We start from the raw sequence: 21,525 nt of genomic DNA on the forward strand, positions 1-21,525 counted from the left end.
GGGCGGGGGCAGGGAGCCGATGCCATTTTAGACCTTGACGTGTGTGCCGTGTAGGCAACACAGGAATGGTGAGTCACAGGTGACTGAGTCCCCAGCTCCCTGGAGGAAAAAACAAAGTGTAATATCCGAGGGGAGCGCCAGGCCTGGCCAACTCGAGTTTGGGGACTTGAGCCGATCGCTCCCTGGTAGTGGTCTCTGCAAAAGGAAACGAAAGATGCTCCTAGGGGAGCCCTTTTGCAGCCCCCTTGCCCACCTCTCATCCCTTAAGCTTCTTCTTTGGCTGCCCTGTGAGACCCAAATAAGTTCAAGGGTTGCCCAGACTTCCCTGGAGGAGGGGGCCTTGCGGGAGAGATCTTAGCTTCCCAGCGGAGGAGACAGGTCTCCTCTCCTATTGCTTGAAGGTCCTTGGGCTTTCGCTGTGAGCCCTCCCGCCCTTCCTCCTAACAAGCAAACTGCCTCACCCCGGCCGGGGCGCTCCAAAGGCAGCCGCAGGAGACGCTTTTTTCTTCCTCTTCTGCCGGCAGCGCCCTAATGGGCAGTATGTTATTGGATTGATGATTGACCAAGACAGCACACCTCCACGTTAGCAAACACCTGGAAGCTTGTTTGCAGGGACCAGCTTTTCTCTAGTTTCCAACACCCTGGCTCATATGTTATGTCACTATCGCTGGATGCCCAAATTCAAGAGTCTGTTTTCGGTTAATATATAACAAGCCCATCACAGATCTTGGTCCACCAAAGACAGGAGTGGAGTATGGTTAAAAATAACGCAGCAAGGGAACTAGTGCGTCCACGTCTTGGGTTCTGTTATTTATCAGCCATAGGCCGGACGTTGCTTAACTTCAGTTTCCTCATCTGGAGAATGGGGGATAACGATGCCTGCATCACCAGGGTGGTGTAAGGATTGCCTGTAACTCTGCTGTTTGGGGGATAAGACCCATCCAGGGAATGACAGTCTCCGTGTGCTGACCTGTGGTAGGATGTGCATTTGAAATCTTCCCACAGGGATTGGTTTTGGAAATAATGGTGATCCATTTGAGCTTTCTTTTGCTCTATTGGGCCCCCACCCCATGCCCAAATGGCATGCGTCCACAAAGAGCTGGCCAGGTTTCGGATTGCAGTCTGTGTGTGTTGAACCTTGTGTTTTAGAAAAGCGCATGCTGGATACTTTCACAGTATCAGAGCAGTAGAGCTTAATAGCGAAAAGCTCAGGCCTGGAGGCAGATCGCCTGCTCTTCATGGCCACTGTACCACTTGGGCACATTTCTTAACTTCTCTCCAAACTTCCGTCTCCTTGTCTGCAAAGGAGCGTTAATAGTACCAACCTCGTAGATGGTAGGTGTGTAAAGCACAAAGCAAAGGACTGCAAAAGGCAGCGTTGATACCATTCAGAGTCTCTGGATTATCCTGTGAGGATCATGACCGATATTCTTGGCAGCTCCCTGGCTTCCATCAGTCCTGAAGGCAAATAGAAGATGATGGTTGCATTTTAGAGTGTGAAGGAACTTGACCAAGGTGCCCCCCAGAATAGTAAGTGGATGGGATTTAAAGCCAGCAGCACTGGGTTTGAATTCTGGCTTCCTCTCTTACTAGTCAGGTGACACAGAGCTACTCTGTCAACTCTTCTGAGGCTCGCTTTCTTTTTCTTTTTGAAAAAATTTTTATTGAAATATAGTTGATTTACAATGTTGTGTTCGTTTCAGATGTACAGCAAAGTGATTCAGTTATACATACATAAATATATATATATATTTTTTCACATTCTCTTCCATTGTAGGTTATTACAAGACATTGAGAGAGGCTCAGTTTCTTAATCTGTACCATAGAGCAATAATCATAATGCCTTCCCTATGTGTGTCATTAACTATTGAGGACAATCAGTGAAAGCACTTCACAAGCGCTAAAGCCATACACATTTAAATTGTTTTTATCATTAGCACCCACGTTTCTCTTTCACCATTAAAACCAGACATTGAAATGGCAGAGATTACTGTCACTCCATTGACTTCCTCCAAAGGACTGCATTACTCAGGGGAAGTCTGAAGGCAGGTCACTGATTTTTTTTTTTTAATGACTCTGACATTTTGAAAAACAAGTCCAGCAAACAAGCTGGTTTTCTCTTGTTTGATGTGGTCAGAATTCTTTCTTGGTCACGTGACCCCTAACTCATGTCTTGATGCTCATTCTAAAAACACAAACAAACCTGTTTGGTTTTTTTCTTTCTTTCTTTTTCAAATTCACCTTGGAAGCTATGGGGTTGATCAGAAGGGCAGACAGGAGATAGTGTCTTCCCCCCTGGGTGCTGGTGTGAGACCTATAGTCTAAGGAGCTCTGGGTCACGAGGGAAGGAAGAAGTAAAGGGCGACTCAAACATCTGATGTATGTATCCCAACCCTAACCCACCTGTCAGCATTCCTGAAGCCATCAAGAATGTCTGAGTTATTTCAGAGTGAGGGGGGACAGTCCTTTCTTAGTAATACTTTTAAAAATTATTTTAAAACTATAAATAGTAAACTACTTTATCATGAATAAAAGTGTACTGTTTGTGTGTGTGTGTGTATGTGCGTGTAAAACTGAAAACTCCTTATAATTAATGGGGAAACATTGGAAGCATTTCTGATAATATAGAATTAAAGTCAGTACATCTATTACCTCTGTTACTGGTTAATACTACTGGGAAAATTCTAACCAATGCAATATGACATGTAGACATATTAGCACTAGCAAGGAAGAGACCCAATTAGCATTATATGCCTGTGATGCCGTTATATATACACTTGGGAAAATGAAGAAAATCAATAAGGAAAAGACACTATTATGAATAAATAAAAGGATTCAGAGTGGCCTTGGACAAAAATACACAAAACTCAGTAGGTTTCTTTTACTAATCCGTCATTAAAATATAATGGTGAAACAGAGTAGGGGTACCTGGAGCCAAGCCTCATTTAGTAGCTTTGTCATTACAATAGTAGCTCCTTGCCAAAAAAAAAAAAGTTGTTTTTTTTTAAATGTATAGTAGAGATTTGGGAAAAGTAGAGAAGCCCAATAATGGCTGATCTCCCCCAGAAAAACCTTAGTAATAATTGTCGGGGAAAAGTCCTCTGTAAAAAGTAAGGACTTGAATTTTAGAGTCAGACAGACTTGGGTTTGAATACAAGAGTTACCATTTACTAGTTGTCGGATCTCAGGCAACATGCACGACTACTCTGAGCCTCGGTTTTTTTATCCGTGAAATGGGAATGGCAGAAGTTATCTGCCTCGTGGCTATACTGAGGTTTGTGAGTTAATGCATGAGCAGTGCTTCCTAGAACCTGTACTCAGTGAAAGCTTCCCTGGGCTCCTGCCTGGGCCCTAATCTGCTACGCTAGGGAATCCCAGGGCATTTCTTCAGCTACTATTTTTAGCAATCACGTGTCTTTAGCACCAATAATATAGAGGGCATAGAGCAGAACAGAGGATACTTTCAACATGAGCCAGAGACAATCCTATAATACACATGGGCTGAGGAATCTCTAAGGCAAGCTGGTAATTCACAGGTAGTCAACAAAGAGAGGCACATGAGGGAAGGGATTATGGTCCATATTACTTACCACTCCATCCTCTGTACCTAGAATGGTGCCTATCCCTCACTTGGTGCTTAAAAACTGTTAATGAATGACTGAATGAACCAGTGAGTTAGCCGTGCCAAGGAATTGCTAAGCCACGTCATTTTGGACCCTGCTCTTTGTAACCCCGATTCTGCTCATAATGCTCTTGTTTTTTTCTCTCCAGCAGATCTCGGTCTCAGGAGGAGGTTTGCCCCCAGTCAGCACCTTGACGAATATCCACAGCCTGTCCCACCACAATCCCCAGCAATCTCAAAACCTCATCATGACCCCCCTCTCTGGAGTCATGGCCATTGCACAAAGTAAGCTCTGTTCTTGGTCAGGAAACCTGGGGGCAGGGAGAAGCAGCATGGGGAATGAGTCCACCTGATTTAAAAAAAACAGAAACAGAAGAACTAAAGAAGATCCCCCTAAAACTCACCCACCGCTTGCAGGTTTGATTCAACTCGTTTCTTTCCTTATTTCTCTCCTCAACAAGATTTGGATCGTTTAGCCTAAAATAAGGGAAAATTATGGAACGGAGTTGAATCTTGGTCACAGCTCACCAGCTGTGCATTGTGGGTCAAATCACTGAAGCTTTATGAGGGTCAGTCTCCTCATCTGTAAAATGGGTTGCTGAGGCAATCCAACGACCGTGTGTGTAGACACGCCTGTAAATCGATAAAGCATGGGTATGTATAATATTGTAGCTTATACTTTTGTCTGGTGTCCATTCCTATCCCTAAGTACGTGGTGGATTTTCCAGGAGGTTGGGCTGTGTTGATGTTTCTTTGTGTTGGCCAAGATGGAGCAAGACATGAGGGGCTTCCTTCTTAAAGGGGAATTTTGTGTGGTCGAACGAGACCTCCTTGGCCCACGGTGAAAACATACTGAGAAGGAACTCTGCAGGAAACTGTCACAGCATCTCTGAGCCTTGACAGATTTAAGGAGAAATAGGCTGTGTATGCCCGGGCCTGAAGACAGGGAGAGGGGTCAGGTCCTTCCAGCCCCAGCAGCTCACATCCCACAGGGAGTCTGTCCCCTTCCATCACAGATGGGCCATTTCAGGGCATGGGAAGGCTGATACGGCTGTGCCAGTGGATGTCTCTCTCAGAGTAACAATGTTGGTGAGTGTTCAGCATATTTCAGCCTTACGGTAACAGCTCAGGCCAAGTCTTCCTTGTGACCCAGGGAAGCATCCCTGAGAAATCTCGGGAAAGATCTAAGGGCAGTACATTGCTTATCTTTCTTTCACCCTGGGCATCGCCTCTCTCCCTAAACCATCTCTAGTCAGGGTAGCAACTCAGATCACTTCTGAAGAGAAGGACTTGTGCTCTCCTTGAGGGCCAAACAGGGCCAGGCCCCTAGGAGACACAGGAGTTTACTGAGTGAATCAGTGTGGCGCTCTCTGTCCTCAGCAGCTGGGAGATTGACGCCCTCCCCATTGAGTTTTGTAAAGGGAAGTGGGAAAGGAGAAGCCTTTAGAGAACTCACAAAATCAAGTATTTAAAATCTGCTGCCTTTTCACTGGGCCGTCTCCAGGAATATGGTAACCACGCTAACACCAGGGTTTGAGAATGAGATAGGGTAACTGGAACCAGCTTGCTTACCTTCTAGAAGATTTGAAAAGGCCCACGGATAAGATATCCCACCTATATTTTTACAACCAAAATGATACACAAACCGTCCCACTGAACTTCTCTCTTCACGCGTCCAGCTTTGGCTGACACACACAGTTATATATTTTCTTAGGCACTATCTGAATTAAAATTTTCCCTGGAGCTATTACATATTTTTCTGTTTTGTTCCTCCTAAGTTTTCTCACCCATACTTCTCTACCTTCTTACAATAATCTTAATCTCCTACTGCAGACACCAGAGTACGTTGACCTTAGAAGGGTGTGTGTGTGTGCGTGTGCGCGTGTGTGTGTGTGTACTTGAAGCATGGTGAGGGTCACCAGAAAACGTGGCTGAGATGCAGTGGTCCTACCCCATGAAGTGTCAGGATGAAGAATCAGTTACCGAGTCCAAGCTTGTACTGCTCTCCACACAGCGGGCCAATAAACCGAGAGATGAGTTTTGGGGCAAGGAATAGCCGACTCCTGTCCTGTTGAGTACGTGGGCCCTGCCCGGCGACTGCAGAGGCCCAAGGAGAAGGTGATAACAGATTACCCAGCAGTGCCGATTCCTCGTTCTCTACTCACCTACTGGGCTGGATAACATGCTTCTTAAGCAGGAACCAGTGCCCAGAAAACAGATGGAAAGGCCAAGAGTCACACTCCGCAGGAGCTCGAATGACATCACTGGCTCTCCATCCTGGAACTGAGGCACATCAGGGTCACAGACTGTGTTGAAAATAAAATTCCTGGGCCTCACCTCTAAAGTGTCTGACTCATTGAGTCATGGGTGAGGCCGAGGAATGTATATTTCTTAAAGTGCTCCCCAGGATGATTCTAAAACACAGGCAGGTTGCAGAAGTATGCCCTCCACTGTCACCCACTCTAGACAGCATAATGTGCTTCTCTGGGCAGAGATTTCCCAAAAAGAGCACTGGCAATGAGCTCGGGGAGACAACAGCAAATCCACGGGGCTTCCTCGGGTACTGAGACCTCATGTAGAAGGTAGGAAAGGGAAACAGGAGATCCTGGTATCAGGTGAGACACTCTCTGGAGGAGAAGCCGAACCCCTGGGGAATTGGACATAGCACTGTTCTGAGTGCTCAGAGGACCCCACCTCCCCAGTCCCGGCCAGGAGAGCCAGGAGGGGGCTTATTCCTCTTCCCTTCTGCTCATCGGTCTCACCTTTTAGGTTTCTGATAACAGTATCAGCTGGGTTCCGAGCAGGCAATTGTTGAGGTCTTTGTGCTATCTCCACGGAGGACTGCCTCCTCCTGTGAACCTGCTTATGGAACCCTCTCCATCTCAGGAAAGGCTCTCTAGGTGTTTTTTCCTCATTTGCCTAAAAGAGACATCTCTCTGCGTTTCCTTCTTCATCGCATTCTTCCCCCCACTTCCCAGAAAGCGAGGTCAAAGGAACCTCAGCAGCTCCAGGAAAGAGGTCGGGGTGTCTTTCCCCTGACCCTCACATCCCCACTTCCACCCTGCGTCAGGTGCCTTCCCCGGAGTCCTGCCCAGGGAGCCGATGGAGGGTGGGTACCAGGGACCTGATCTTTGCAGTGCCGGCCCCAGTTCTAAAGAGACCTTAGGATACAGACACGGTACAGAACCACGGAGGCCCTCATCCTTCCAGAACAGAAAGCAACACCTACTGTAACTGCCAACCTTCAACTTACTGCTTACTTCCTTCCAATACCTGGTCTTTTTCATGCCACCAGCCCTGTGCTGCCAGATAAGATATACCCGCTTCATAGACTGATTGAGTTGCAGTGTTTTATCCCCTCTCTGTTCCAGTCAAGAGAATGACCATTTGACCTCTTTCGGGTTTTGCATAGCCCGCTAAATGAGGGGCTTCAGGCTCCATACCTCCAGGACTGTGGAGGGGGTTTTGCTTTTTATCCAAATGTGGGTCCCTGCACACTCCTGCCCCCTGCTGGACAGACGTATCTGGGCAGTAATCTGCACCTTAGTGTGGACGCCTTTAACTCTGCTCCCTCAGAGCCAGGCATGGATGGAGCAGGCAAGCATAGGGCCCTGCAACCTCAAGGGAGCTAAGTTTGGGAGGTCACAGGACAACTTGGAGAGACTCTCAGGTCCCCGTCAGATCTGTTGAAAGCCCATTTGCATCCACAACTCGCTGTGGAATTTGAGCGAGTCAACTTAATCTCTCTAAGCCTCAGTTTTGTGGTCTGTAAGATGGGTCTATAAAATTGCTTTCTGTGCAGTCTCTTACGCAACAGGTTCAGCCCAGTGCCTGGCAAATAGCAGGGGCTCCGTCATGACCATTCACATCTGTTCACCTGTCCTCCTCCCTGAAGCCATCTCTAACCTTCCCTCTTGTTCCCACAGGCCTCAACTCCTCCCAAGCTCAGAGCGTCCCTGTCATCAACAGTGTGGCCGGCAGCCTGGCAGCCCTGCAGCCCGTCCAGTTCTCCCAGCAGCTGCACAGCTCTCACCAGCAGCCCCTCATGCAGCAGAGCCCGGGCAGCCACATGGCCCAGCAGCCCTTCATGGCAGCTGTGACGCAGCTGCAGAACTCACACAGTAAGGACACGGGCAAGTCGGGGAGGGAGCCCAAAGGGACCTCAGCAGCCAAGCTCTTCCCTCTCTGGGTCTGAAGTTTCTTGGAAGCTTATTGGTCTGGTCACTTTTCCCTACCTGTGATCAACAAAGCCAGTATCTCAAGCTTAACTCTTATGCAGTGCTGTGCCTTTTCTGGTCCTCTTCTCTACCCCCAGGATTCCTGGGGGAAGATTTGATGAAGACAATTAAAGCCTATATGGAAAGGGGAGCTGGAGATAGAGAGTAAGGGTAGCGTAGATGTGGAACGAACTCATGTCCCCTTTCCCACCCTGGCCCCCGTGGAAGAGACCCCCAATCAAGCACAGCCCCTTTTCCCAACGAGCCTCAACTTAGCCTTTTCAGTTCAAAATTCCAGGCAGCTGTTACCAAATGATCAGACCTGGCATATAATTTGCCTCCTATTTGCCTTCTCTGAAACTGAAAAATCTTCCAGAGTCCCCACACCCTCCAGTTTCCACACCCTAAACATCTCCAGTCAAGAACCATGAACATGGCCAGAAAATACCACCTACACATCATCCTGCACAAGGAATATTAGAGTTTCTGCCCACCACACAGAGGCTGCTTCCAGCCTCCAATTTCTACACCTACCCCAAGTCTACCTTTCAACCATTTAGTTCCCACCCACCCCCATGTCTCTCCCCCTACCCCCTCCTGAGCCCCAGACCCCCAGTCCTCTGGCTATAGTCCCTGGCCTCTGAGTTTGGGGAGAAATCATGGAAAGGATGGCTTCCCTGCTTCAAGCATAGTTCTCACAGGGACACCAGGGATGTCTGTGGAATAGAGTGATAGCCTTAGGGTCAGACAGACCTAGCTGTCTGATTAAATCCTGGCTCTGAGCCTTACCAGCTAGGGAGCCATTGTTAAGTTCCCTAGCTACTCTCAGCTTCAGTTTCATCCTCGTAAAATGGAAATAGTGTGCACGTAGAGTGATTATGGAAATGAAACAAAAATCGGTATGAACTGTGTTTGGTAAGCGTTAAGAGTTGTAAACACGCAGGTGATTATTTATTAAGGGACTCCTTAATAGGAAGAGGCAGGGATAGGATAGAGGATTTCACTTTCTCCTCCGGCTGCCTCAGGCAGAGCTGTGGGTCTGAGGGAGACCAGCCAAGTTCAGCCTTCTTCTATGCTCGGGGCTCTATCCCCAGGCCTGCGGAGCTGGTTTCTAAGTACCATCTCACATTCCGATCACATTTTCGAGGCTTTAAAAAAATCTGCCACAGCCTGTCGCAGAGCCTGGGACCACAGGTGTACCACTGCCCTTCCGTCCAGGGCCAATATGCTCCCCACTTGCCCCCCGCCCCTCACCTGGGCAGGACTCCTCAGTGGCGAGGCCCGGGTATGACAGTCAGAGAGTGGTCACCAGTGACCTGTCGACTGCCATGGCCCAGCTGGCCTGGCGGGCTCTGAAGAGATAGCTCCTGGGGCCCCAGGCCAGGAAATAACCAGCCTCCCTCCAAGGGGAGGGCAGGCTGAGGCAGCGGGCTGTGACCTTCACCCCCGTTCCCAACTGGAGGACTCCTTGGTAGAACAAGCTGGTCCCTCCCTCAAGGCCAAACATCCACATGCTTTCTGGGTTGGTCATGTGACCTGGAATTTACATGACTCTTATGGATGAACTCACATGAGTCAAAGGTTCCAGACTTGGTGGACACATCCTAGAAAAACAAAAAGTGAGCCACATGCTCCTGGAGGTTTTATTGGAATCTAGTCTCCTTTTGTCCATCAGCCTTCATATTTGTGTGATGTCCTAAGGCGTTTGAGTGCAAACTGGAACAGCCCAGAGTTATACAAGTAATGACAGCCGTGTCCATTTGCAATTATTAATTAATCTGCAGTTGCTAGCACGAGACCTGGTACTTGAGTCATGGCAGAAACAGTAGGCAAACAGGTCAGCTCCTTCGTTTTGCCAGCTACTTAGAACTTTTTTTTGCCTTAAGTTCTCAGATGCACCACGTATGCCTCAGGATCACTTGTTGATGCCCAGGAGTCTAATACTTTGTTGAAAGTCGGGGGAAGGAAGTGCTCCCACCCCTGCATACCAGGCACTGTGCAAAGCTATTGATCTATTTGGTACAAAGGGCTTTAAACACAAACTCTTCTAATCCTATATCATTCCCATTTTAGAGGCGAGGAAACTGAGGCTAACTGAGTTGATTAAGGAGCCAGGATTTAAACGCATGGCCGTTCTTTTTATCACATCGCACTGCCTTGCCAGACATAACCACCACCACCACCTTCCTTTTATCTGCCTGGGGAAGCAGGAGCAGTGGTGTGGGATGGAGGTGGCGGGGGTCTGTAGCTGTGCTCACGCCTGTGTGACCTACACCTTGATTTTGTCTTCACTCTGTCTCTCTAGTGTATGCACACAAGCAGGAACCCCCCCAGTATTCCCACACCTCCCGGTTTCCATCTGCAATGGTGGTCACAGATACCAGCAGCATCAGTACGCTCACCAACATGTCTTCCAGTAAACAGGTAATGCCGGCAAGAAGATGCGGGGGGAGGGGGAGGGATGCCTGTGGCTACTCATGTGCAGAGAGTGTGGCAAGTGTGGACTCAGCCACAAGCGTGATCCTTCTGCGGCTCCCCTGGTACTTGCTAAAGGAATCCCTGAGGTCACAGGGCAAAGAAGATGGGCCACAGCCTGAAGGGGAGGGACTTATTGCTCCCCCCAGCATCCCTAACAAGAGCGCTAGAGTACTGAAGTTTGATCAGTTGCTAGAGACTGGATTACACAGAGCCTATAGGCACTGAGATTGAGTATCTCCAATGGATTGATCAGTGAGCCACGGAAAAGGTATTTCCAAGGAGGGCTCAGAAGGTCAGACCCCCTGTGGAGTTCCATGCTTTGCAAGAAGGATCCCTGAGGATTTCCCACCAATAGAGAAAGTGAACAGTGAGTCCTCAGGCTGATTCACCCAGTCCAGGACCCATGTTGGACCCCCCAGCGCTGGAAGCTCTAGAGAATGATGCAATTCTGCCAACCCATGGGGACTCCCCAGTAGACAGCCTGGCCTTGCCAGGGACTTGCATTTACTTGGTGTTTTACAGAGAAACTTAGAATCAACTTCCAGGTGCATTGAAAGTGGGGAATCCAGAGGCTTAGTCACCCTGTCAGTTGATGACTAACGCCCATCTCCACATAGAGGGGATGGAGAGTAAAGATGACCCACGGTGAGGCTGCAGCTTGGACAGCTGCACTGCAATGAGATGCCGAGAGTTAGAAAACAGGACAAGATGTCTGAACACAGGTCACAATTCCGGAGTAACACAATAGGACCTTGTAGTAGCTGGGGTCTGTGCAGTGTGGGAACTGTTTGGCCTTTATTGATTGCTAGATAAGTAGGCGACAACCTTGAACTTCAGGTCAGATGCTCTCGGCAGGGTTTGGTCCTGTTGATGGTCTTTTTTTCCCTCAAATCACACCTCATCCAGTGCCATGTGTTTCTGAGCAAGTTCTTTCACGGGCTCAGCCTTCTCTGTTCTTCCTTTGCCCCCATCTCCTCCTGGTCCTGCAGCGTCAAACAGGTGGGTTCAATTCCTGGCTTTGCCACTTGCTTGGTGACCTTGACCTCTGTGAGCCTTCACTTTCTTCACCTCTAAAACAAGTCATAACATCTGCTTGTTCTGAGGATTTGATGATGTCATGTAGATTAAGTGCCTGGCACATCTTGGATGCTGAAACACATACAACTTAGGCATCCAGGCTCTGGAATTGGGGGTGTTGGGGAGGGAGAGGTGTGTGGGACCTGCTTTGCTACCCTTCTCTCACCCATTGGAAGATGAAAGGACAGCCCCCATTGCCCTGCCCTTCGACTCCCGTGTGATTTCCCACTCTTTGTAGCGAGCAGGGAAAACATTTATCTGTGCTTACAAATCTCAATCAGGGGGGCAGCCAGGCGCAGCAGCCCTGCTTGGGAATACCTTCCCCTTTGAAAGGTTTATCAATCCATCTGCCGCTTGGTCAGCCCTAGATGGGGCTGTGATTAATGATTCCTGTCTTTCCCAAGTTGACTTTGATGCTTGCTTGTTGAAACAAGTCCTCTGAATTCAGGAAATGGTCTCTTAATCAAAATGCTTCGAGATGCTCTCTGAGACGCTGCATCGGCCCCCAGCCGGCTTCTCCCCTCCACCGGACAGAGTGGCCAGCCGACCTTGAAGCCGCACGCACGGCCCTCTAGAACTACTGTGAAGTTGTTTCCGAGTCCCCGGACATTTCAGGAGTCTATGATGGACTCACCTCTAGGATGATGATAACATTTAGTAAGGATAAAACTTCATATAGCACTTTACAGTTTGCATTGATACTTCTCATGAACGTTATCTCAGCATTTTCTTTTTTACCAAAACCTCCTAAGAAGTACAGAGAAATGAACTGAGGCTCAGAGATGCAGGGTCACCTGCCCAAATTCACATAGATGATATTCCAATACCCACCTTTAAAACACCCGTGGTAATCGCTGCTCTCGTGGTCTTTAACGGTCGGGAACAAGAGTAAAAATTAAGCCCACGTACCGTATTCCAGTCAGGAAACTTTCTTCCTACAAACTACAGGAGAAGAGGAAATAGGAAAGACAGAATGAAGTAAAAAGAGGATAAAGATGCTGTCTCCTGGCAGCAGAAAGGAACCCAAGGTGAAGAAAAGTTGTACAAACTCTGTTCCAAAGGCAAAGGGTCCGAAGTGAGTTCTGGAAGGGAATTGGTGGCAATTCTGCTTTTTTGTTGTTTTAAAGTAGTATTTTCCAAAAAGAGTTTCAAGGCTATTGCTAGGAATCAGGGGCCCGTGGCATGAAGAGAAGATTCCACGGTCAAATTTGTTGGGGAAACAGCTGGGCTAAACAGAAATCCCACAGGGCAGGGCATCTCAGAATCTTTCCTGTGCCGATGTGGGCAGTGAATAGAGACCCATCCCGGGCAATGCTGCTTTAGAGGCCTCGTAGAATGCTAGGAAAAGCCAACAGGCCTGAGCCAATCCCAGCTCCTTCAGCCCTGCTACACGACCTTGGGCAGTTACTTCACGGCTGTGAGACTAAGTTTCTTCATCTCTAAAGGGGAAAATCCCACGTCCCTCTTACAGAATATTCCAAGTGCCTGAAGACCATGCACAGTGCAGAGTCACGTGCTCGAAGTGATAGCTTCCTCCCTGTTCCTACCCCTTTCTGTCTGTGATCCTTCAGGAGACACCTTCCATTAGCTCCTTCAATATTTAACTCGCTGCTTGGTCTGCATGTGATCAAAGGAGGTTCTGACAATAACATTTCTCAGGGTTAGGACCGTCTCTCAAGCGCATCCTGCCTCTTGGGCCCAGGCTCCAGATCCCTGCTTCCCATTCTCCTGCTGGCACAAGGATGCCCCCTCACCCATCTCCCAGGAGAAAAGCAAATAGTTCAGGACCTCTCAGAGCACCCAAGCCCTTTGTGTGTAGCCAAATGCCTGGGCTTTAGTAGATGTTCAGTAAATATGAATGAATGAATGAATGAATGAATGAATTCAGATCTAGCATTTTTTGACTGCCTCCCATTTGCCACACAGCACTCCAGATGCTTGTCCGTCTTAATTTCCTGGCTAATCCTCCCACCCGTCCTGCGAGGGTAGAAATCTGTATGCCTGATTTATAGAGCAAAAACCTGAATTTCAAAGATGGGGAAGAATCTGCCCAAATTCACATGATGGTGAATCTGGAGTTGGAGTTCCAGACTTTGGTTCTTCTCACTCCACATCCATTAAACAACACTCACCTTCTAAGATCCATTTTTTTTTAACGTTTTAATTTTTTTTTTTTTTTTTTTTTTTTGGCTGTGCCATGCCACACGGCATGCGGGGATCTTCCCCGACTGGGGATCGAACCCGTGCCCCCTGTGTTGGGAGCATGGAGTCTTAACCACTGGACCGCTAGGGAAGTCCTAAGATCCATTTTTAAAGTACTCATAAAAATGACCCAAGGTTATGCCAGTATAAGGCTAAAGCCAGCATTTGCCCTTGAATCCGTCTGATCTCAGTATTTTCCATTGTCAAGACAGACATGCCCCAGGGCCTCGTGGATCATGTTTCGGGAACCTCAGGCTGGAACTTTCTTGCTGGGAATCCTTGGGAGCTACTGCCCTCCGTCCTTTCCAGAGCTTATGCCCCATCCCCCCCTTCTCAACCCTTGGGTGCTGGCAAGTTACCACCTAAGTGGGTCTCTGCCTGAGCCTCCTGCAAAACGACAGCCCGCCAGCCTGGAAACCAGACCACAGCAAGCACCAACCTTGGCTAGAACAAGTGTGGGCAGGCTGTGAGCCCACCCCTGTTCCCACAACTTCTCTACCCACCGCTCCACTTCCTAGTTTACGTAGAGAGAGGTCAGGAGAGGACCCCCGGAGCAGTCACCCGTCAGGGGTGCTGACGAGAAGGAGGTGGGCAGCCTCATCGTCATAAATGCCCTGCAGCTGCCTCCCACCCTCTCGGCCTTCCCCACTGGCAGTGTGGGCTGACGAAGAGCCGACGTGGGCGCGAGGCAGACCCGGGCTCAAGATTCTACCACTGTCTACCTGTGTGACCAAAGGGAAAAGTTTAGCATCTCTGAACTTCAGTTTCCTCACCTTTAATGTGAAGATAACGATTCCGCCGCCTTCGTGGGATCACTGAAAGGACAAAACACAATAAAACTTGTAAAACACTCAGCTCGGCGCTTGGCTGGAAACACCCAGTCCGTGGCAGCTGGGTCAGTCTTGGCTTTCCCTGATGGTAACCTTGAGTGTCTCTCGAGCTTAGGATGGAGGATTTTAAATGGCAAAGGGCATTCATTTCCCCCTGGTGTCCCACTCAAGATAAAAGGCAGTAATCTTTTTTTTTTTAATTTTACAATTCATTTAATGGCAACGGGTAATCATCAAATTAGCAATGGTTACCTTCAAAAGTTATTACACTAGCTGTGCTACCATTTCTCAAGGTTGATCGGATACCTAGAGTCACAGACATTTCCCACGTAAGATTCATCACATAAATCAGACTTGGTTTATCACCAGCATTTATCAAACCAGACCTAGGAAAAGAACTAGGTCTGGGGACACATGCATGGTCTTAATATAGCGAATGTTTAGCCTGCCCTGATTATTACAAAATCAGAACAGTGAGAATATTCGCAGAAAAGGCAGTAATCTTACGTAGTGGGTAAGAGCACAGAATTTTCTGTTCTGAGACCCTGGGCACGTCACTTAAAATCTCTGTAAGCCTCAATTCCCTCATCTACAAAACTGGAAGTATAATCTTTCCTTGTAATTAATAGAGCTATAATTAATCTAACTTAATAATAATCTGTACTCACTGTCTCCACTTCCTCACCCCCAATTCTCTTTTTTTCTTTTTTTTTAATTGAGGTATAGTTGGCTTACAATATTCTATACGTTTCAACATAGCGATTCACAATTTTTAAAGGTTATACTCCATTTATAGTTATTATAAAATAATGGCTATATTCCATTATCTGTGCTGTACAACAGATCCTTGTGGCTTATTTATTTTATTCATAGTAGTTTGTACCTCTTAATCTCCTTTCTTTTTCCACCCACCTTTCCTCTCCCCACTGGTAACCACTGGTCTGTTCTCTATAATCTGTGAATCTGTTACTTTTTTAAAATTATATTCACTCATTTGTTGTATTTTTTAGATTCCACATATAAGTGATATCATACAGTATTTGTCTTCTGCTGTCTGACCTCTTTCACTAAGCATAATACCCTCCAAATCCGTCCGTCTTGCTGCAAATGGTGAAATTTCCTTCTTTTTGATGGCTGAGGAGTACTCCATTGTATATATACCCCACCCCCCGCATTGTATATATACCTCTCTTGAGAACATTCCAGTCTGGCTTTTGTCCCCACGTTCCTGAAACCCCTCTTGGCCAGCTCACTAATACCTCCTTGTCACCAAATCCAGTGGTTATCTCTCAAGCTCTATCTCTGACACAGCCAATCACTCCCTCCTTTTTTCACTTGGACTTTAGGACATTACCCATTCCTGGTTCTCCTCCTATGGCACTGGCCACTCCTCCTTTCCTTGGCTGGCAACTCGTCTTTGCGACATTTACTTGTCAAAGGGCCCTGGGACTCATTCTTTGGCCTCTTCTCTTCCATGTTTGTCCCTGGGCGATCTCCAGTCCCAGGGCTTTGGATCAAGTGTACACAAAGATGGATCCTATCATCCTGTCTCCAGTACAGACCTCTCCCCTGAGGGTCCATTCACAAACCTGATGCATCTTTGGCACATACAGATGCGTACCTAACATACCTGACAAGCCTCTCAAAGTGAACCTGCCTAAAATAGCAGCTCTTCATCTTGCCCCAATTCCTCCTGACCCAGATTGCTTCCTCCTTGGGCTTCTCCATTTCCAAACATGATACCAGTTGTTCCAGTGAGATTCCTGAGGGTACCCTTGATCATTTCATACCCCGCGTCCCCCATCCAGCCCATCAATAAGTTCTGCCAGGGGTCCTTCAAAATGCATTCCCAGTCCCAGTCTTGCCTCACAGGGGTGGGTGTGCTTTGTTCACCACACAGCAGCCAGGGTGATCTCTGGAAAAGGGAAATCCATCATGTCGCTCCCCTGTCAAAACGCTCCACTAGCTTCCCGTTGTAACCAGACTGAAACAGGGACCTCCAAGGCCCTGTGTGGTCAGACCACGGCCCTTTCTCCCCCTCTGTCACACTCAGCTTCAGCTGAACCAGAGCTGAAGCAATCCCACCACAGGACTTCTGCTTCTGCGGTATCTTCTGCCTGGAATATTCTTTCATGCGTATCTTTACCTGCGTTCATTTCATTCAGTTCAAACATCACCACCTCAGGGTGGGGGGATCACCTTCCGATCCCCCTCCCTAATTTATTGCCTCTTCCCTCCAGTCACTGAAACCTCTTACCATGCTTATTTTTCTAGAGTGTTCATCTCCTCCTAAACTTTTATGTTATGCATTTTGTTTCACTCATTCATTGTTCAAAACCCTCACTAGAATGTAATCTCAGTGGGGATGGGGACAGGGTCTTGTTCACAACTGCACACACACCCAGTGCCTAAAAAAGGGCTAAGCATATGGAAGGACCTCCAAACCGTGTGAAATGAATGAATGATGGTTACCTGCCTCAGAGGCTTGACGTGAGCATTCAGTGCCATGATACGTGTCAAGCCCTTACTTAGCGGTGCAGCCCGGCACACAGTAGGACCTCAATAAATGTCAGCTCTTCCCCATTACGGATCAGATCTTCTTAGGGTGAGGACGTCCTTAACAATGCCCCAGCCACTACACCCTCCAGACGAGGGCTCTGTAGTCACTCAGAGGTCCTCGGGCAAGGCCCCCGCGCCGCTGGGTGGGCAAGGCCCCCGCGCCGCTGGGTGAGCCAGGCCTCCGCTCTGAGGGAGCACAGTGCACCCCTTATCAGATGTTTGTGTTTAGACTCTGAAGGGGGCAAATAACCCTAGTTCCTTTGACAACATTTAGGGCTCTGCCACCATTTTATTATGTGAGCAAACATTTGATAGCTGGGAAGCCCATCCCTAATGACAGGTCATAGAATCTTGCTGGCGTCTCCTTATCTGCTCTTGGTGTTTGCTCTTCTATTGAAACCTGCAAGGTCACAAGCCATTTTCTCTCTCCTCCACCTGAAATCTGAAAATTGGAAAAAGGCTGATAGTGGGGAGTAAAGAAACTCGAGAGTGGGGGTGGGTGGGAGAAGGAAGAGGAGGCAAAGGGTATCAGAGGACCCTGACCAGGGCCTCAAGAGTGAAGAAGGGCCAGAAACCTGTCTCCTCCCACGGACGCACAGCTCAGTCCTGCTCCGAGGAGCACTGGAGGGGGAGCACCCCGGGCAAGCCCGTGTTAACAAGGACAGTTACACCAAGCACCGTGCGGAGTACTGCACACAGAGCAGCCCCTCTGATCCCCCAACAACCTTCATCTTATAGGTGGAGAAACCGAGGCTCAGAGAAAGGAGGTTGACCAAGAAGAAAGCTAGTAGAAGGCTCCTGACCGCAGCGTAATAGAAAGAACGCGGGCTGGGAGGTCTCCCAGAACGGGTTTGAATCCCCACACTCTCCTAGTTCTGAAACCTTGGACAATTCACGGACTCTCTTTGACCTCGTTTTCCTCACCTGTAAAATGGACGTAACGGCAGCCTCATACAAGGCTATGGCTGGGAGCACTGATTAATGAGATAACAGTGGGATACCAGGCCTTTAATAGTAGAGGTAGGTGTGCGTGTGTGTGTGCACGCACGCGTGTGTGTTGGGTGAGGTCTTGAGAAAATAAGCCACTAAGCCGAAGGGCAGAACCTTCCCCTGAGATGTCAACAAAGGGGAAAGAGAAGGAGGAGACAGAGAGAGGAGAAAAGGGACTCCCTGGAAGGCAAGGGCGAGCAATGGTGTTCCAAGACGGTTGAGACGAGCAAGGCCCAGGGCCCTGGGAGCAGAGGCTGCCTCGGATGGGGGTCTGGCTCCTCTCAAAGGCTCCTCCACGCTGGGTAGCTCTCCTGCCCCGACCCACCGGCATCAGAGGCCTTCAGCCCTTGGATCCTGATCCTCTGAGTTCTTGTCCTGACAGTAACAAATGTTGTAGAAAGCACTTTGCAATTCCCCACGCCTCTGCCCTGACGGATCGCTTGCGAGTACGTGGTGATTTTCTCATGTGCTTTATGGCCTTGTGGCTCAAAATGTATCAGCAGCATCCGCCCAAGCTGGGAGCTGATTAGAAATGCAGGTTCTTAGGCCTACCCCAGGTCCACTGAATCAGAATCTATCAGTACATTTTAACAGGATCTCTGCTACTCATGGGTCCATTACAGTTTGGGAAGGGGTCTAGGGGAACCCCTGCTCTTAGAGGACTTAGGAAGAGACCCTTATTTCCGCCAGAAGCAAGAGCTCCCCATCCAGCTGCCACTGCCACCAAACTGAGCAGTTTATTTATAAACTCACAGGAAGAGGAGCCCAACTTCAGGATGAAGGTCGGCGAGTTATGACTATTTCAAGGTCGGCGGCAATGCACTTCTCTCTTCTGAAGTAGCCGGGGAAGCCGGCACCTAGGTCTTCCTAAAGGGAGCGTGTTTCAGGACCAGCCCCGCAGGGCTCAGCAGGCACGGGGTCCCCAGGCCTCCAGCCTCAGCTCTTTGCTGACCGAGTTGGGTCTCGGCTCCCCCAGAGAAGCCAGACTAACGGCCCGGGTCCCGGCAGATGTACACAGCTGAGCTGTCTCTCCTCTCTCTCTGCAGTGTCCTCTCCAAGCCTGGTGATGCCCACACGTCACTTACTTTGTGCACAGAAACAAGGACCCTATTTTCCACACCATCACCCTCCAGGCAGCTGTCGCGGGAAAAGCGCAGTGACCTGACAAGCAGCACCTGTGAGAGGTCCCTGCTCACCTGACGTCCTGCCAGCACCTCGGACAATCCTCTCTGAGAGGCGCGGCCCGGAGCCCAGCTTCCCTTCTATGCAGTATTGTCACGATGCCTCTCCCAAGACGTCAAGCTCTCCCGTCTGGTCTGTCCTAAAGGCGGGAGATGAGAAACCGAGGAAGAGGAAGAGAGAAAAGCCGGAGCGTCTACATTATGCTCCTTCATCGAACAAACTGATGTGAAAACTTGAATCTGTTACTGAAATGAGGCGAGGAGGACACGTGCTATTGAACTGAGCCAAACACACTGTAAATATCAGCCACCTCCCTCCCCCACCCCCCATCCCGGCTGATCTGGAGATTTCTTTTAAAGAAGTAAATTTGTCCAATGGGTGTAAACTATAAACTGCTGTAATTAAGTGCAATTTCCCCTCTACTTCCTCTCCCCTCTGCCCTGTATATAATACTAAAGTGCCTATCAGTTTCTTCGTAAAGGTCAGAGTTGAATTGTCAAAGTGATTTGCCCCCTCTGTCTTCCCCCACGGAGAAATATCTAAGGTGGAAGTGAAGCCCCTGCCCGCTTCCTCGGGCCCGGGCACACACAGGGACTGTGTATTTTGGACTGTCTGCTAGCTCACTCCAATCTCCTGATGTTAAGACACACCTCTGGATCACCTGGAAGGGCTGAACATAGTGTCAGAGTAATGTCCTCGCTTCCGGTGGGGTTGGGGGATCAGCCAGTACCTCCCCAGGAAACCCCAAGACAGGGACACTGGCTGTTTGATAGCACAAGGAAAAGTTGCCCTTTACGAAAACCTCCCATTAAAACAGTTTATTTTGTCACTGCCCAGAGTCTCATATTTCTGTCTGTCTCTGACTCTTCCCCTGCCACGGTTCCTCCAAGAACCCCCGACCCCTGGTCTCCTTGGAATTTTCCACTTACTCCACCAGGCTCGCTGCTGCATGCCCCAGTGTCTTCAGGCCGGCTTTACCGCTAAGGTAAGAAAAGTCTGTTCCCCCAGTCAGACTCCAGTACCTTTGTCTTTCTGCAACTCACAGGCGTAGACATGGTGCCAACTCTTGGTGACTGTTGGGCACAGGAACAGAGAAAAAGTAGGAAAAGTGGAATCCCCATGGGTAACATTTTCAACCTTCTTTTAAGCGTTAACTCCAGCTCTCTTCCCTTCCGTAGGGCTGTTAGTCAGGAAAATGGCTCTTCCTTCCCAGGCAGGAAGGTGAAAAGCCAAAAGGTGAAAAGCCAGAGGCCTGAACACTCTGCCAGCAGGGACTTTGCCACAGATGATCCAGTGTTGACTCCGGGAAGAAGGAGGCTGGACCTGTCCTCTTTGCCGTCTCCTCAGCGTAGACCTACCAGCATGTGGTTTCTGGCTTCTAGACAGAGCAGTTCCCAAGCTTGGTGTAAGCAAGGGCATCATGCCAACGAGGCCCTAAGCAACAGGTTTTTCAAAATCCCAGTGTAGTGGAAGATGTAATTCTTAGTGAGCCGGGCAAATGTACTGAGTGCCCAGGGCAGGGATGGGTAGGTTTGGAAACGCTGACCTCCTTTGGCTCCTGGCTCCCCCAGACAATGTAATTTGGGCTAAAGTGGTCAAGAGAAAATTCATGGTTGGCTTGAAAAGGACTGGGGCCAAGGCCGAGCACCATGTATCAAGAGAGGCCAAGATTTGCCATCTCTGGTTGAGACGTCCTGTTGGTTGGCTCCTGTGAGTTCCAGGAAGAGGAAGGGAATATAGGTCTCGAGCTCAAGCCTCGACTGAAGCCCTGTGTTTGGACTCACGTTGTTTCTGGGACAGCTAGTATCTGCATTTGATAGATTTTAGATCTTGTGTTATTGCAATAAGCCTGAGAATCCAGAAGGTCTTAACCATCCAAGAGGCCCTCTGGGAGTTGGCGGGTGGGCAGGTAGGGGGAAATCTCTAGGGAGTTTTCTTTACCAAACCCTACGTGATCCAAGACTTGTAGAAGGTGACCCTGACAGCTGAGAACACCTCCCTTCTAAATCAAATCTCCCTTCCCACTGGCTCTAAGAGGGGCAAGGAGGCTCACTGTGTGTGCATTCAGGTGGGCATTACCCACTCTGAAGATTCATTTGCAGCTAACACCTCCCCATACCTTCCTCCAGCATGTTATGGACCAACATTGCCGGGGTCTCTCTTTACACCCTGAGCCCAGGCTAACAGACAGATGGTTCTGGGTTTTTTGTTTTTGTTTTTGTTTTTTTTTTTGCGGTACGCGGGCCTCTCACTGTTGTGGCCTCTCCCGTTGCGGAGCACAGGCTCCGGCCGCGCAGGCTCAGCGGCCGTGGCTCACGGGCCCAGCCGCTCCGCGGCATGTGGGATCTTCCCGGACGCGGGTTCATGC

At 48.9% G+C, this 21,525-nt stretch overlaps 1 protein-coding gene and 1 non-coding gene across 13 annotated transcripts in view; one reads left to right on the forward strand and one right to left on the reverse strand.

The window, feature by feature from the left end:
- HNF1B (HNF1 homeobox B) overlaps positions 1–21,525 on the forward strand; it is a 156,030-nt gene that overhangs the window by 112,965 nt on the left and 21,540 nt on the right. For 7 of the 12 annotated variants that reach the window (XM_055090782.1, XM_055090783.1, XM_028499779.2 and 4 more), the window contains 4 exons: positions 3,772–3,907; positions 7,549–7,743; positions 10,145–10,263; positions 19,022–19,990. In XM_055090782.1, coding sequence (XP_054946757.1) covers positions 3,772–3,907; positions 7,549–7,743; positions 10,145–10,263; positions 19,022–19,042 — 471 coding nt within the window. In that variant the 3' untranslated portion in view covers positions 19,043–19,990. Of the gene's footprint in view, positions 1–3,771; positions 3,908–7,548; positions 7,744–10,144; positions 10,264–19,021; positions 19,991–20,094; positions 20,143–21,525 lie in introns of those variants that run through there. The other 5 variants (XM_007110528.4, XM_007110527.4, XR_003683139.2 and 2 more) reach the window with 4 other exon arrangements.
- LOC112066043 (small nucleolar RNA SNORA72) lies at positions 14,784–14,915 on the reverse strand. Its single transcript, XR_002892403.1, has one exon. It is a non-coding gene; the product is annotated as a small nucleolar RNA SNORA72 (small nucleolar RNA).

Source organism: Physeter macrocephalus, chromosome 14, assembly GCF_002837175.3.
Source record: "Physeter macrocephalus isolate SW-GA chromosome 14, ASM283717v5, whole genome shotgun sequence".
Classification (NCBI taxonomy): domain Eukaryota; kingdom Metazoa; phylum Chordata; class Mammalia; order Artiodactyla; family Physeteridae; genus Physeter; species Physeter macrocephalus.